Source organism: Theileria equi (genome assembly GCF_000342415.1).
Source record: "Theileria equi strain WA chromosome 2 map unlocalized gcontig_1105316255051, whole genome shotgun sequence".
Classification (NCBI taxonomy): Eukaryota; Apicomplexa; class Aconoidasida; order Piroplasmida; family Theileriidae; genus Theileria; species Theileria equi.
In genome coordinates this window covers 24,123-37,867 of record NW_004668231.1, presented here as the reverse complement: position 1 = coordinate 37,867, position 13,745 = coordinate 24,123, and the positions used below count along the sequence as shown (strand labels likewise).

The following is a 13,745-nucleotide window of genomic DNA, read 5'->3' as shown; positions in this document are numbered from 1 at the left end:
TATCTAGTATATATTTCACATGTAAATTATCTTATCTCTGCCGGTGGACCCGGACGATCCGTCGCCGAGTTTCCTGTGGTTGTATCCTACTTGTTCAGGATTCCTATGGCTCGTCTATTAAAGATGGCATAAAAGATAGCCGCTAGTGCGACAAATACCATTAGTAGACTAAGTCCTATCTTCCATCCCAGGTCTGAATTGTGGGTACCTCCGGGGATCTCAACAGCTACATGCCTTATATCTGCTCCTGTTGCACCTACAAATCCATTCTCCACTTCAGCTTGAGTCTTTCTGTACCTTACTATACTCCGCAAATATCTAGAGTTGTCATAGATCTCCATGTTCATATCGGGATGATCTTCATAGCTGAAATATCCATTATCTGTAATTGCCTCCAAGATTCTTAAGATGTTTTTAGTACTTATATGTTCTGAATCCTTAGATCGATACCCAGTCCACTTTCCATCCTTATTTCTGCAATAGTACCTTTCTTTCCTTTGGTAATTCAATATTTCTTCTTTGTTTGTATGACAAAATTCCCGTCTATCAAAGAGTTCTTCATCTACAAACGGTGCAAACCGTAGGAACAGAGGTCCTCTGGGATAGTTGTTGGCTTGATAATAAACGTAAATATCGGTACTAAACTCAAAAATCTCGGTCAGACCTGTATCCCGGCGATCACAAAAGACGTTACAAAGTGCTGTCATACCTTCTTCCCATATATTCTTTTCTTTAACCGAGTGGATAAACCATCTGTATCCCGGTAAAATAGCTTCATTTTCGCCGCTAATTACGGTAAATGTATAGCGCATACCACCGTAAGTTAGGATTCCACCTTCTTCTTTCTTAGGAATTTTATCAAGTTCCACTCTAACATCAATAATATTGTCCATCGTAGCCATCAGACAATTACAATAACCGTTGTATTTTAAGGTTTATTTTTGCGTTTTGTCGTATAAAGCTCTACTAGTTAAGTTAAAATATGGCTGTATTCTATAATACCTTGATGTTTTTGAGAACTCCCTTGAAGGCATCATGGCTGTTTGGAGACTAGCTAGCTGCTACCATGTATTACTATAATTTTACTCGTTTAAAATATCATAAATTTGAGAATTGCAGATTATCAAACCCCTGGAATCATGTCATTGACATGCGCCAGTATAGCCATTTCGACTTACTCGCAATCATGGATTTTAATTTGCACATGTAGAGACAAAGATATCACTGTGCATTAACAAGACAATCGTTTTAAATATATAAAATTACTCTACAGATAATATAAAGAGTCATGAATGTGTAACTGTTATAGATCAAAGGGTTAAAATTTCAGATCAGCAAACTAGGTTATATCTTACAGGTAGGAATCATTGGTTTTCCAGACTTCCGGGTATAATCCCAGCTTCTAAAAGCTTCCGAGCGTTGTCCTTGTAATACTTGTACCTGTATCTTGCACAATGTAGGAAAGCGTCCTTCTCAACAGATAATTCAGATTCAGGTCTCTCGGCCCTAAGGGAAAGTGTATATTTTAATGATAAACTTACATTGTAATTCCCCATAGACACCAAAAAAGTGTTATACCAAGGATGTGTATTTGCAAGGATGTTATAAATTCCTCAACAAGTTTGTCTGATGGAGGTACATTTTTTCCCAGAACTTCAGAAAGATAAATACTTATAAACATAACTTTTATTTCATGATCAACATCAAGTGAGTCATAGATAGATACATATGGATACACACCATGATACCGTGTGGATATTTCAGAGAAAAATTTTGCGATGTCAGAACCAGCATAGTTGAAACCGGAATAGTCAAAATCTATTAGGCGAATTCCGTGGGCAGTTCTTATGATATTTTTACCACATAGGTCATTATGACAAAACAGAATTGTATTTGAGGGTGAATTGGATAATTTGATGTGATTATCCAAAATTTTACGGAACGAATTACAACACTCAGCGATCCCTTCGATGTCGATATCTAGAGAGTTATCCGAAACCATACGCCTTGCAATTGGAATCCAGCCATCTATTTTTCTCCAGAGAATTGGTGTCCTATTCCAATGAGAAGGTGCAGCCGCAGTAGCTCTCCTATGAAATTTGCCCACTTCGGATGCTATAGAAGTGAGGGTAGAGATGTTCAAACACAGATCAAAGTCCAACGGGTGCCCATCTATATATTCTTGAATCATTCCACAGCTGAAATTTGATAAAATCCTAGGGCCACAGCGAGCACTTCCCAGTACCTCTGAGACTTCATCCTGCAGACCTTTGTCATATATGGTAGAAGTATACGGAGTGGATATCTTCAGTATCAAGTTTAGTGGCATGGAGGGATCACATCTTGCGATTTTGACCTTGTATACATGATTAGTCATAGCATGTCCTAGACGTGTAATGTGTATATCATTTGGGGTCAATTTGTTCCCAAATGCCATGTTCTTTATACACAGATCCTTCAATTCAGATTCATTTTCAATATACAAATCAGCATCCGACTCTGCCGACGAAAAGTCTTTTTTATCATCCAGAGAAACTTTCCCTTCCATCGTCCGCTCTTCACTACCTGCACAAGAGCCACTGTTTGCCATTTTAACTCAAATTAGGATATTCCATAGGCACTAAATGGATAATTGAGGATATGCGGAATAAACCGTGGAGGTTACTGGGCAAGGAGTTTTGTGGACCTTGCACAATGGGGAATGGAAAGTATTTGGAAGATTTGACCATTATATTCACAAACCTCCCGGTCACGAGATATAATGGCTGGTATCACGGCAAATTGTCGCTATACAATCGCCCGAGTCGCTGCTCAGTGAAGCTCCAGGCACTTTGGATTGATTAGTAACAAGTTACACAATAACTGCTTAACAATACTTTAAAGACTCACTGGACCTATATAGATGGATACGAATTTGTGCATTATCTGTAAGGAGTATCCAAGCGTTCCAGAGAGGTTCTCCTGGGACCTTTTCCGTATCCCCCTTAAATGTCTACAACAGTCCTACCAAAGCATTTGAGATATACGAAAATCTTTAATGAACTTCACATGTTCATGTATATGGGTGAAATTAGGCCCATAAACTCCACAAGGATGAGTAGACTGACTTTCGTGAATTGTTACATTAAGTTCCTAAGACAGTTTGACTACAAAACTGTTTATATTTGGAATGTAAAAGATTTCTAGTTTATGGAAAACTACAGAAAACGTGGATGAATAGCTACGAATGTGAACGCTTGAATATATCTTTACAGTCTACCAGTCAAATCCTCCCGAACCTACAGCACTTTAATTTAGAGAAATAACCTTACATGACAAATTAGGATCGGTTAAGTTTTTCCTGTGGTTGTGATTGTTTTAAATAATATTAACGATACCTGTTCAATTGGTAGTTTGTTTTGTAAATAAAAGAGGCTGTATTTTTGAGGTGGTCAACGATTTTATCAAAAGCTTTTTGAACGGAAGCGTAGTCGTGATAGTCATTAATCATTTGAATATTTTTGAGCGACGGTGTATAGGTAGCATTTGTAGTTACAGGGTCCATAGGTTCATCTGCTACCTTTTCCAAATCTGGAGTACCAATTAGAGGAATTTTTACAAAGTTATCGATCATATTTTCTTTACAAATAGCCTCCACTTTTGATTTCCCAAAAATATACTTTTCAGAGGAGCACGAATCACACTTGTAAAATGACATATTTTCCACCATACTCAGAATTGGAATATCCAAATCTCTGAATAATCTCAATCCCCTTATCACATCATTATAACTGCAAAATTACGTGAGTTTGCTGACCTTCTTACCTAAGTACATGCGGAGTTGTCACTATTATAGCCCCGCTTATGGTTATGTTTTCCACTAGGCTTATAATCACATCACTAGTTCCAGGTGGTAGGTCTAATACCAAGAAGTCTAGGTTACCCCAATTCGTTCTATAGACCATTTCATAACACAACTGATCTATAATTGGTCCTCTATAAGCAGAATATCCCTAAAACACGAATGTATATAAATTTAGAGATATGGATACACATAAAATGTATCTTCATACCGGATTCCCTTTGGAAAGGAGGAACTCTGATGACATTATTCTCATACCGTAGACAGTTTTTGGTTCTAAAAGTTGTATTCCACTACCGTTTGTAGAATCTGATGCCATTTGCGTAGATTCCTCATGGCTACATTCGCAGCTTGGCATGTCTATTTTGGTGGTATCTTGTACATTTTTGGATTTAGAATCTATATTACATTCACATTTTGTAGTATCTGTAGTCGAAAAAATGTCCATATCATCTGTATTCGCATCGTATTCGATCCTTGCATTTTTTTCGACACCTTTATGACTTGACCAGCAAACTGGAGTTTTGTCTACTGACAAAAGTTCAGAAAGACTTGGCCCACAGATGTCTAGGTCGCAAAGTCCGATTTTAAAGTCCTTGGAAGCTAAATGTAGACCAAGAGAGGCTGCGATAGTGGACTTCCCGACTCCACCTTTACAACTGTGAATAGCAATAACTCTTTTCACACTGAATATCATTATATATGCGATTAATTACAAGATTCTGTTCAAATAGAGTTGATAAAGCCAATTAGGCAATATATTACAGGAAACACTTTAAATTCGAGGACAAATCCATATTATGGAAGCCTCGTCCTGATTATGCGATAAATTAGATCTACAACGGGTATAAATTGCACTAGAAGCTCTAGCATAAACACGCTGTTTAAAATTTAGTTGGAACCTTGAAACATAACACCGGATGTTCCTTCTTAACACTATTTATTGCGAGTTCCACAACTTCTTCGTCGTTCCTTTTTAGAACTGTACGATAATTAAATCGTTTGTTTCCCACTTTGCTTAGAGGTATGGTAACATAAGCGGTTTCATCATCAGTTTCTGTTTGTCCGATATATTTTACATTAATTGGAAGTGTATTCTCGTCAACCTCCTGTTTTATTTCCTTGTTATATATGACGTGTTTGTGACCGGATGGTTCCGGAGGTGTTCCTTTACATTGGTCTCTAAACAACTTGTAGGCCTTTGTCTTCAAATAATCGTAGGATTCTTGTAGGTTGTGTATGGTTTCTCCGCAAGCGTTGTAAACAGTAGCACCTATTTCGCCTGCGAATCCCTGTATATCAAGGGCACAAGATGCATCTACTTGATCTTTGTCTGTACTAGGCCCCTGATTCATCAAGAATTCGACCTTATTCTCGACGATTGAACTATTTTTTATATCTTTATATGCCACCTGTTTCAAACTGGTGGTCTCTCTAACAGTTGACAACATAACTGTTAGCTGGATTTGTCTCAAAGTTTTAAATAAGTTTGCCATCCAGACATCACGTTTATTGCCTTGCGATATTGACCAACAAGCACCTAGCAGATTTATGAATATTGTCCTCATATCTTGTAGACTTCTTTGATTCAATGGATTTATATTTTCACCAATATGGATTAAATGAAGCTTCATATATAGCGCCGCAAATATTTCAATGGCCTTGCTATTTAAAAACGTTGTGGCCTCACTCTTTACACGTTCAGAATTTGCATCAGACTGAAACTATATATGCTGCTATGCAACAACAAACCTTATAGAGTTCACCAAAGTACTCTGTTGCGAATGAACTCAGCAATACATAACCGTGCACCTCAGTTCCCTGTATAGCATGTTCAATGGATTCATAAACATACGTATGGTGTGTTGTGGAGATTCTCAAAACATTCCTTGATTCGGGGTAATAGTCCATTTTCTACAAGTTGTAAATTACAAAGTAAAAACTTACGTGTATAACCCATGTAGGCATGAAGGCTTGTCAAAAGTGAATTGTCAGACTCAGATTGCAGATGGTTAAAGCTATTTGCATGATAAATATGTTGCACCAAAGGGATGACCCATTTGATTGGATCGCTGTGCAAAATTTCCCCCGCGATTTCATTGATTGAAAATGTGATACAGACCTTTAGATAGTTTGAAACAGCTCTGGGAGATGTTAGCAATTGAGCTCCGCAAAGATACTTTTTGGCAAACAGGTGAAGATTGTCTACATTGTTTACAATATCCACAATTCTTCTTGCGTTAAGCCCTTTAATAAGCTGTGACCAGGTACCATTGCTACGACCAAAAACAACTCTAGACACCCCGTTTATGAAAAGATCATCATTGCGATTTTTGAGAGTCATGAGTTCCACGATGGATGCCAACAGGGAGCCGCCCTCGACGGACATTCTCTCATACACCCTATAGAGACAATTAACAGGGACAAACAACTACTAACCCTGATCCATCGTGTGCTACATCCCGGAAAATTTCTTGAAACGCGACTTGCGGTAAACTGGCGCCCCTGAAGCCGAACCAGTTCCGGAGATCTCTCCATACTGCACATTTCCTGTTTTGGCAGTTTTTTGGCAACGTGCGAATCAGAGGGTTGCTATTTTTCCAAGGACACGTATCTTCATGCTCCATAGTCCATACTACAAGGGCGTCAAAGTATGAAAGCAGCCATAAATACGTACAATTACAAACACAAGACCACAATTGGCATTCTTACACTCTCAAACACATATTTATTATTTATATACCGATTTATATGCACAAATTAAGAAGAGAAATACAAGTGCACTCATCTGTTTGCTAGGAGAAGCACCTTCACACATACTTCACATTGTCTACTTTCACAAATTGCCAGACAAGTGTTTAAAAGTGTATATTAGTTTGCTCTAATTTTGAATCAAGGGATAACTTAGTGCCTTGGTTAGAGGTCGGCTTTAGTATGTCTTCCAGACGCAGACTATCAGAGTACACACCTAGTTTCACCGCTAGCTATATAAACTATTTAGCACATTATATCTACAAGTGAGTCATCAATTACGGGTAAGCGTGCACAGTATATATAGCGCAGCCATTACTGATGCAGCTAATCTGTAATTTTGAAGGATATTGTCCTCAATATCTACGATTAGACCATGTTTGGCCATCCTTTTAGCGTGTAGTTTGTCAGTGGATGCGTTCATTGATCCTCTATACTTTTCGTGTGTGTCCATGGCTACCCGCTCGTGTAATTTTTGCGATTCCGTGTTAATCCCTCCACCATACGGGAATGGGATACTGTTATAATACAACTTTCTGTAGTTGAATGCGAACTGTCCCAGGTAAAGTTTCTCAGTTTTTTTCTTGTCCTTTCCATAATTCACTGAAATACCATCCTTGGATCGGCGATTGGTGCTCATAGAAAATGTGTAAGCAGTGCTTAGCTGGGACAGTGTGCCCTTTATCCACCTTGAATACTTTATGAACAAATTCTTCTCTGCGTCGGTATCCTCTGGGTTTTCTGTTGTTTGATCAGAATTACCACCTTTGCCCATGCTATTGTGTACTTCATATTCCAATTTATCCTTGGGATTCTCTCTTTGGTATGTCCTCAAAAGTTGGTGTAGAGAAAATCTGGATACCGAAGCCTTGCTTCCAGTCATGATTCCTTGCATTACATTCCTCAAGTGATTTTGTAGGATAAAGGTGAACTTATCCACAGTAGATACAGAAATAAAATGGTTTGGATTGTGTGAATATGATGATTCTCCACGTATGCTAGAAGCAATCCACGCCAGTTTTGTGCCCTTGTCAACTTTTTCATACATTGTCGATGCTTGGCAGGTATCTAATATGCTAAGTACGGGTAATTTAGGTTCCTTTATTCCCAATTCTAGATGATACAATCCATACTCAGCAGATGATATGAATGTTTTTGCTTGAAATTGTAGGTAGGAATCACCTCCATGACCAGTAACATAAATAAATCTTGCAAAGTCATCTATAAATGCAAAGTAATTCAAATACTAAACATACCTGACGTATAAGTCTTGTAAGAATTAGGATATTTCTTTGGAAACCTATTTGTAACAAGATATCTGAAGCTGTCCTTGCTGACTAAATGCCCTTTGAATGTGACCTTGGTATTCTCGAGGAATACGTTTGTACTGTCGTTAGCCAATTTACCCTTGTACTCTGACTTGTTTACACTTGAGTTCACGTACAGACGACCTGATCGTCATTGTAAATGGAATTATAGACAATGTAAACATACCCATAGCTGTGTTGGTGGGATGACACAGACATGTTTCCGGAACAACGACCTGTGTATCATTATTTGAGAGATTTCCAAACTTCAAAAGGGATGACATTACCGCAAAAACATTTCCAGAGTGTCTATAGTTGTAGTAAAACCTGGATGTACTCATAAAGGTGGAATTAACCCGCCTATATTTTGTATGAATTTCATTTTCCAGGTCATTTAGAGATTTTATGAATGACCTATACTTTGATATGTCCACAGAAAATCCGTTTAAAGCTTCTTGCCCCTCAGTAGAGTCACCATCACGATGTGTAGAGCGTTTGGTACCACTAATTCCCTTACTTGTGGTCAAAGTAAGACCAGATACATCATATTCATCCCATCTCGCATACACATCTTTATAGTCCTGAAGAACTCCGTAGGTATCCGGACCAACGACTGTAGATACACCTGCGATGAAGTCACTTTGCACAATATTTCTGCATTTTACGGATATTAAAGTACATATGATAAATATACAGTACAAATACATATTCATTTATAGATAAGTGAATTATAAATGGTAAAAGAATAGCGCTCCCCCATTGGAATCTATCTATTTTGGGTAATTGATCCGGGAAAACCAAATCTAAGGGGGATCATTAAAACAAAAGTACGATAATAAAAACAGATGGATAATGGCAAAATTAATGATTCTAAGGAAATCGAGTATTTTTCTACTACAAATTATGTCAACCCTGAATATTTGGATGACAACCCGGAAGAATGGATTGTCTACCCCGAAAAGTAAATTGTCAAAGTTTGCAAAATTGGAATCCTGTAGTCATTTTAACATTCATAATCCCCTCTCTCGGATTTATTTTCCTCACTTCCTCCTGCTTGTCTCATTTTTCTTCTAATGTATCAATAGTAATTAGACATGATGTCTCTTGAATAGCATATATGAGATTGATTTTCATAATTTAATCCTTCATTGGTATAAGGAATGTGTTGAGTATTCTTTTAAACACGAAATATAATTCAGACTTCTAGTCTAGTTTATTAACAATTCCAATGGATGCCCAGAAAACAATAATTCTAGATCAGGGTTACCCATTGATAGGGACGTAAATTGGTTAAAAACCATACCTTCATCGCTAATGATGACTTTTACATTTTTATCCCAATAAAAGCTCAGGTACAGAGGCTGAATTCAGCTCAATGCAGATGTTATGCCCACTGTTAGGTATGTGAAAAACATGGGACTAAAGGCTAGAAAACTTTTATTTTCCACCACTTGCGATTTTGAAAGTTTGTAACACACTAGATATGCTATACTGTATCAAAAATATCTCACCTAACAACGAATACACGGTAGCTGGTGCTATGAGCAGTACCTTGACAAAGATGGGAAAGAGTTTTGAAACGAAACTTGAGAGCCAAATTGGCAGCATCATATACATCATTGCAGACATTATACCATAATGGTGCCTGTAATTGTCTCTGCTAGACGAAAATGATGGGCAACACTTACACAAACGATCCCAAAAGGGAGGCATTTATACCACAGAGGAACGGTAAAATCCAAATGAATAGGAATAGCGCAACGCAAGCCTCATTTTGCCTTTCAACTTCGTATGTAGCGCGCGGGAAATAGACTGTTCTGCATGGTAAATGAGACAAGCGTATAAATATCCGAAAGTGGACCCAAAACTTACAATGGAAAGAGAACCGAGATAAAGAAAGGCCCTGCAAAGTCCCCTAAATGTGATAATGAATAACACATAGATTAGTGAGTTATAGACGCTCTGGCAGTGGTAGCCAATGTGTAGGTCTAGATAAAAACTAACATTTAAGCAACTTTTGCGCACTGTTACTATAACACGATCCTCCTAAAATGTATTTACATTTGTCGAATACCATATATGCGTCTTCCTTCTAAATATCAAATATTTCACCGTAAATGGGCAGATTTATAGACACAACAGGACCAAAAACGTACCAGTGTCCCCAAAGGGGATTCGTATGTTCCACCAAACATATTTATCAGTGCATCCTTATGTAAATAAATGTGCAACGCGCAGTCCTGGCCCCTACAGTTGCCGGACTCACATCACACGACTGACAAGATAATACGTAAAACACAATTTTAAAATATCAATACCTAAAACTGGTACATTGTGCAACACTAACACCTTGGTCCTTCATTTCGCGCCATTTTGAGTGATAGAGCTTTAGCGGTTTGTCATAATGTTCGAATCCTAAACGGTTCATCGCAAGCAGAATATCTTCACCGGTCAACGTCTTTCTACGTTCCAAAGAACAGAGTTCAGACGCCTATAATGCGATGCTCGTGGAAAGGTCTAGACATACCTCGCTAGATATAAAGAGTATGAACTCTGTAACACATTCTCGGATCATATCCTTTGCTTGTTTAGCAATTTTAGCATTTGGAGGCAATACGCTCTTCATAAGTCTACCAATGTTGGCAATTGGAAGGTACCTAAATAGGTATTGTATCCAATGAATACTCAAACTGTGGACAAAAAAACGTACGTGTCACTTTCCATATCCTTTCTGCCGTACGCCTGTGAAAAATCGTTGAGCGCATTTTGATCCAAGTGAGTATGGTAGCCTATTGGATTCATGCCATACATTGCACTTTCGTCTTTGGAATTAAAGCCCATATATGTTGTATCGTCGTCTTCCTCATCCTTACAAGTACCTTGTGTATCGTATATACCTTGGGACAGGGCATTTGTATCTAAAGCTCCTTCAGATGGCCTCAGCTTTTCATTGTGTGTAAAGTCTGTATTGCCCAAACTGTCATTTGACGAGTAGTTACTATCTACATGGTTGGTGTTTCCGTGAATTTACAGAGTACTTTGTACAGAGAGGAAATTGATGTGTCATAGAACAATGCCATATGTTGGCAAGGTTAGGTAGAGAGAAGAAATAGGCGGCACATTCGTGATTTATGAGTAGCACATGTAAAGACTAGCTTACCTTGAGAATATGAATCATGGGTATGGTCTCCATAGTTCATTGCTCTGTTTTGTGTGAGATTATTGTATTTATAACCATTTTCAGATTTAATGTCGCTACCTTGCGCAAACGTATGGTATTTACTATGCTCTACATTATCTAGAGGTTCATGTTTAACTAAATCTTCATTCAAGTAAGTTTGTTCGACAAAATTCTGTGTACTATTACCGTTACTACCATTTTGTAACAACTTGTCAAATAATGATTCACAATTATACATGTTATACGCTAAATATCTGCATAAACAAAAAACGTATTTACACCAGCAGCTTAATACGTAATATTTATTGCACATGAAGCTCACACTAGGATAAATCACCAGGAGCCCCAACATAGAAGACAGAACCCGGAAAATCCCATTACAATACGAGGGAAACGATGCCGTTTTATATTGATGGAAATTTGATTAAAATAAAATTATGTGTAACAATATCTGCATATCTACATAGTGGTATATCTGACGCTAAACGCGGTATATTTTCAAAATAAGCGGTAAATTATTTTGAAAGTATAATATATTTAACGTTTTGGATCTATATTCAGGAGTATAGGGGAAAATTGCCGATGGGATCCCATTATTTACCCGTGTAGACATATATAGGATATTTGCGTGGAATCCTGTACTATTTTACGCTATTCTACATTTAAACATTGTAAATTTGCTACATCCTTATTATTTAGAATATACATGAGCACATTTCACAGTTAGACCTGTGTACATGGAATCCCCATAGGTCTATCTACACTCGGAGGTCGTGCCTAAATTCCAAAGAATAAGCAGAGATACTCAAGATTCTTTGCCTGTATATTTATTTAGAGTAAGATGGCGGAGGATTCACAGGATGCCCAGTTTGAGGAATACAAACAACAGCAAAGGGAAAACTTTTCCGAAAGAGTATGTAGATATACCTATAGCAATTACCTTCCACTTGACAAGCATATACATACCTTTTATAGAATGGAGAAAGCGTAATCCACGATGATGTGTACCAAGCCTTAGGCGAAGATGAGACACGGTATCTTCATTTTGAAAATGTATGACATATTTTAGCGCAAATAGTACTGTTGACGGACATGGACTCTCCTTATCCTGCCCTAATGAGGGTGTTTGGTACGTTTATACTACAAATTTTATGTCTGGTACAGTATTTGGCGTAGACTTACAACCTTGGTGTCAAATGGTTGTTCGTTTCTCCTGAAAAAGGTCTATTCACTGTGGTACGTTCATATGATGCAGTTACACCGTTACAGGGACTTTGTATGTCTCCGTTTTGCGGAGCTAACTACTCCAGAATCAGTGGCGCTGGTTCTCTTGATGGCGTTTCTCATATCAGCTTGTTTCTTCTCAATATTCGCCATGTTTTAAGCACTGATTTAGGGTGTAATATACTCTTTATCAGTACTATTTTGCTGGAATCCGGTCTTACACCAAGGAGGATACCTACGTGTTTTAAAAGGAGACTGGAAACGCATATCGTACCATACGTGTCCTAAATATAAGATTTACTCTCAACTGTATTGAAAAGTTCGCAATCAGTGTGGCTTTGCGATGTGGTGTCTACGTCAAGTTCACGACATCGCGTTATTCAACAATATGGATACACACTGTTTACATGGAGTACATATCTATTGTTGTATGTACAAAGTGTAGATATATGTTTGAAAACCATAGCTATGATGTGTATACGCCATGTATATTAGATTTGTGATATTGTTCGCGTGTCTAATCCCTTTCGGGCCATCTAGAGCTGTTCGTCAGGAAGAAGTCAAGGGCGGACCATGTAATGGAGTTACTCAAGGAATATTGACCTTTATTAAGGATCATAAGGTATGTGTGTATCTGTACATTAGCATTTGGCTCCATGGCGTAATTTCTGATTTTGCACATTAATACGACATTTCACCCGAACTATACGCTTGTTAAACCATATATACCTTAATTTTGCCTAAATAGAACCTAGAAAGTGGATGTATGGTCACTGCTGTGTTAAAGAAGGACACGTTAAAGCTACTCAGGTATTCACATTCCGCATATGTGGACAAACATTTTCCAGAGGCAATGAAGAACTTCTTAACATAAAGTTGGAGACGATTACTCCTCCGATTCTGATTGTTCCAAACTCGAACGAATGTTTCGTGGTTCCTTCAGGTAATTACCAAAGACATTTCACACCCTTGTTTAGAATCTAAAAATCTACTTTTATGGTAACTGCACATTACATCATGAAAATTACCATCTAGCTCCGCAAATGAATACTCGAGGGACTCTTGGTGGATGCAGATAACAAAGCAAATCCTTTGTAACAACCAAGGAGCCCTAAGGAATGAAATTTATGGCGAAGCCTCCGTGGAAGAGCAACACATGGTTAGATTATGTTTCCTGCTGGACAGTATATATTTGGTGTTCAAAATCACACATCCATATACATGGACCTTATCCAGAGCTAAAGCATTTTCTTTAGGACCTAGAACACATGTTCGAAAATAGGGATAATAGATCTGGAATAAACATACACATCGACGGAACAGAGGAGAAATTACCACAGAGTATGATAAATACATCTTTGTACAAATCACTTTTCTATAGTCAAGGTACATTACAAAAAATAGAGGGAACACACACTAGAATCTCATACACACTATAGAC

General features: G+C 37.9%; 9 protein-coding genes across 9 annotated transcripts; 2 read left to right on the top strand and 7 right to left on the bottom strand.

Annotated features, from left to right (window-relative positions):
* Nucleotides 1-86: 86 nt before the first annotated feature.
* On the bottom strand, nt 87-902 carry BEWA_044950 (hypothetical protein; the record flags this gene model as incomplete). Its single annotated transcript, XM_004833810.1, has 1 exon — nt 87-902. The coding sequence occupies one exon, from the start codon at nt 900-902 to the stop codon at nt 87-89; it is 816 nt and encodes a 271-aa protein (XP_004833867.1).
* A 462-nt stretch (nt 903-1,364) lies between these two features.
* Nucleotides 1,365-2,644, bottom strand: BEWA_044940 (choline/ethanolamine kinase, putative; the record flags this gene model as incomplete). The annotated part of the gene is made up of 2 exons (XM_004833809.1): nt 1,542-2,644; nt 1,365-1,506 (listed from the first exon to the last, which is right to left on the bottom strand). The coding sequence occupies exons 1-2, from the start codon at nt 2,588-2,590 to the stop codon at nt 1,365-1,367; spliced, it is 1,191 nt and encodes a 396-aa protein (XP_004833866.1). The 5' UTR covers nt 2,591-2,644.
* A 604-nt stretch (nt 2,645-3,248) lies between these two features.
* BEWA_044930 (conserved hypothetical protein) lies at nt 3,249-4,538 on the bottom strand (the record flags this gene model as incomplete). The annotated part of the gene is made up of 5 exons (XM_004833808.1): nt 3,249-3,278; nt 3,307-3,340; nt 3,378-3,770; nt 3,805-3,992; nt 4,053-4,538. The coding sequence occupies 5 exons, from the start codon at nt 4,536-4,538 to the stop codon at nt 3,249-3,251; spliced, it is 1,131 nt and encodes a 376-aa protein (XP_004833865.1).
* A 187-nt stretch (nt 4,539-4,725) lies between these two features.
* Nucleotides 4,726-6,558, bottom strand: BEWA_044920 (conserved hypothetical protein; the record flags this gene model as incomplete). The annotated part of the gene is made up of 4 exons (XM_004833807.1): nt 5,789-6,558; nt 5,697-5,755; nt 5,594-5,662; nt 4,726-5,565 (listed from the first exon to the last, which is right to left on the bottom strand). Exons 1-4 carry the CDS (start codon nt 6,228-6,230, stop codon nt 4,726-4,728), a joined length of 1,410 nt encoding a protein of 469 aa, XP_004833864.1. The 5' UTR covers nt 6,231-6,558.
* Nucleotides 6,559-6,866: 308 nt separating this feature from the next.
* BEWA_044910 (gpi-anchor transamidase, putative) lies at nt 6,867-8,612 on the bottom strand (the record flags this gene model as incomplete). Its single annotated transcript, XM_004833806.1, has 3 exons — nt 6,867-7,813; nt 7,849-8,043; nt 8,087-8,612. The coding sequence occupies 3 exons, from the start codon at nt 8,610-8,612 to the stop codon at nt 6,867-6,869; spliced, it is 1,668 nt and encodes a 555-aa protein (XP_004833863.1).
* Nucleotides 8,613-9,155: 543 nt separating this feature from the next.
* BEWA_044900 (hypothetical protein) lies at nt 9,156-10,110 on the bottom strand. The gene is made up of 4 exons (XM_004833805.1): nt 10,056-10,110; nt 9,904-9,991; nt 9,772-9,814; nt 9,156-9,716 (listed from the first exon to the last, which is right to left on the bottom strand). The coding sequence occupies exons 1-4, from the start codon at nt 10,092-10,094 to the stop codon at nt 9,584-9,586; spliced, it is 303 nt and encodes a 100-aa protein (XP_004833862.1). The 5' UTR covers nt 10,095-10,110; the 3' UTR covers nt 9,156-9,583.
* A 100-nt stretch (nt 10,111-10,210) lies between these two features.
* On the bottom strand, nt 10,211-11,393 carry BEWA_044890 (hypothetical protein; the record flags this gene model as incomplete). Its single annotated transcript, XM_004833804.1, has 4 exons — nt 10,211-10,390; nt 10,427-10,556; nt 10,610-10,901; nt 11,060-11,393. 4 exons carry the CDS (start codon nt 11,391-11,393, stop codon nt 10,211-10,213), a joined length of 936 nt encoding a protein of 311 aa, XP_004833861.1.
* A 528-nt stretch (nt 11,394-11,921) lies between these two features.
* BEWA_044880 (hypothetical protein) lies at nt 11,922-12,464 on the top strand (the record flags this gene model as incomplete). The annotated part of the gene is made up of 5 exons (XM_004833803.1): nt 11,922-11,993; nt 12,056-12,114; nt 12,150-12,209; nt 12,245-12,316; nt 12,350-12,464. 5 exons carry the CDS (start codon nt 11,922-11,924, stop codon nt 12,462-12,464), a joined length of 378 nt encoding a protein of 125 aa, XP_004833860.1.
* A 324-nt stretch (nt 12,465-12,788) lies between these two features.
* On the top strand, nt 12,789-13,708 carry BEWA_044870 (conserved hypothetical protein; the record flags this gene model as incomplete). Its single annotated transcript, XM_004833802.1, has 7 exons — nt 12,789-12,926; nt 13,053-13,114; nt 13,153-13,247; nt 13,282-13,303; nt 13,340-13,463; nt 13,561-13,645; nt 13,686-13,708. 7 exons carry the CDS (start codon nt 12,789-12,791, stop codon nt 13,706-13,708), a joined length of 549 nt encoding a protein of 182 aa, XP_004833859.1.
* Nucleotides 13,709-13,745: the final 37 nt, after the last annotated feature.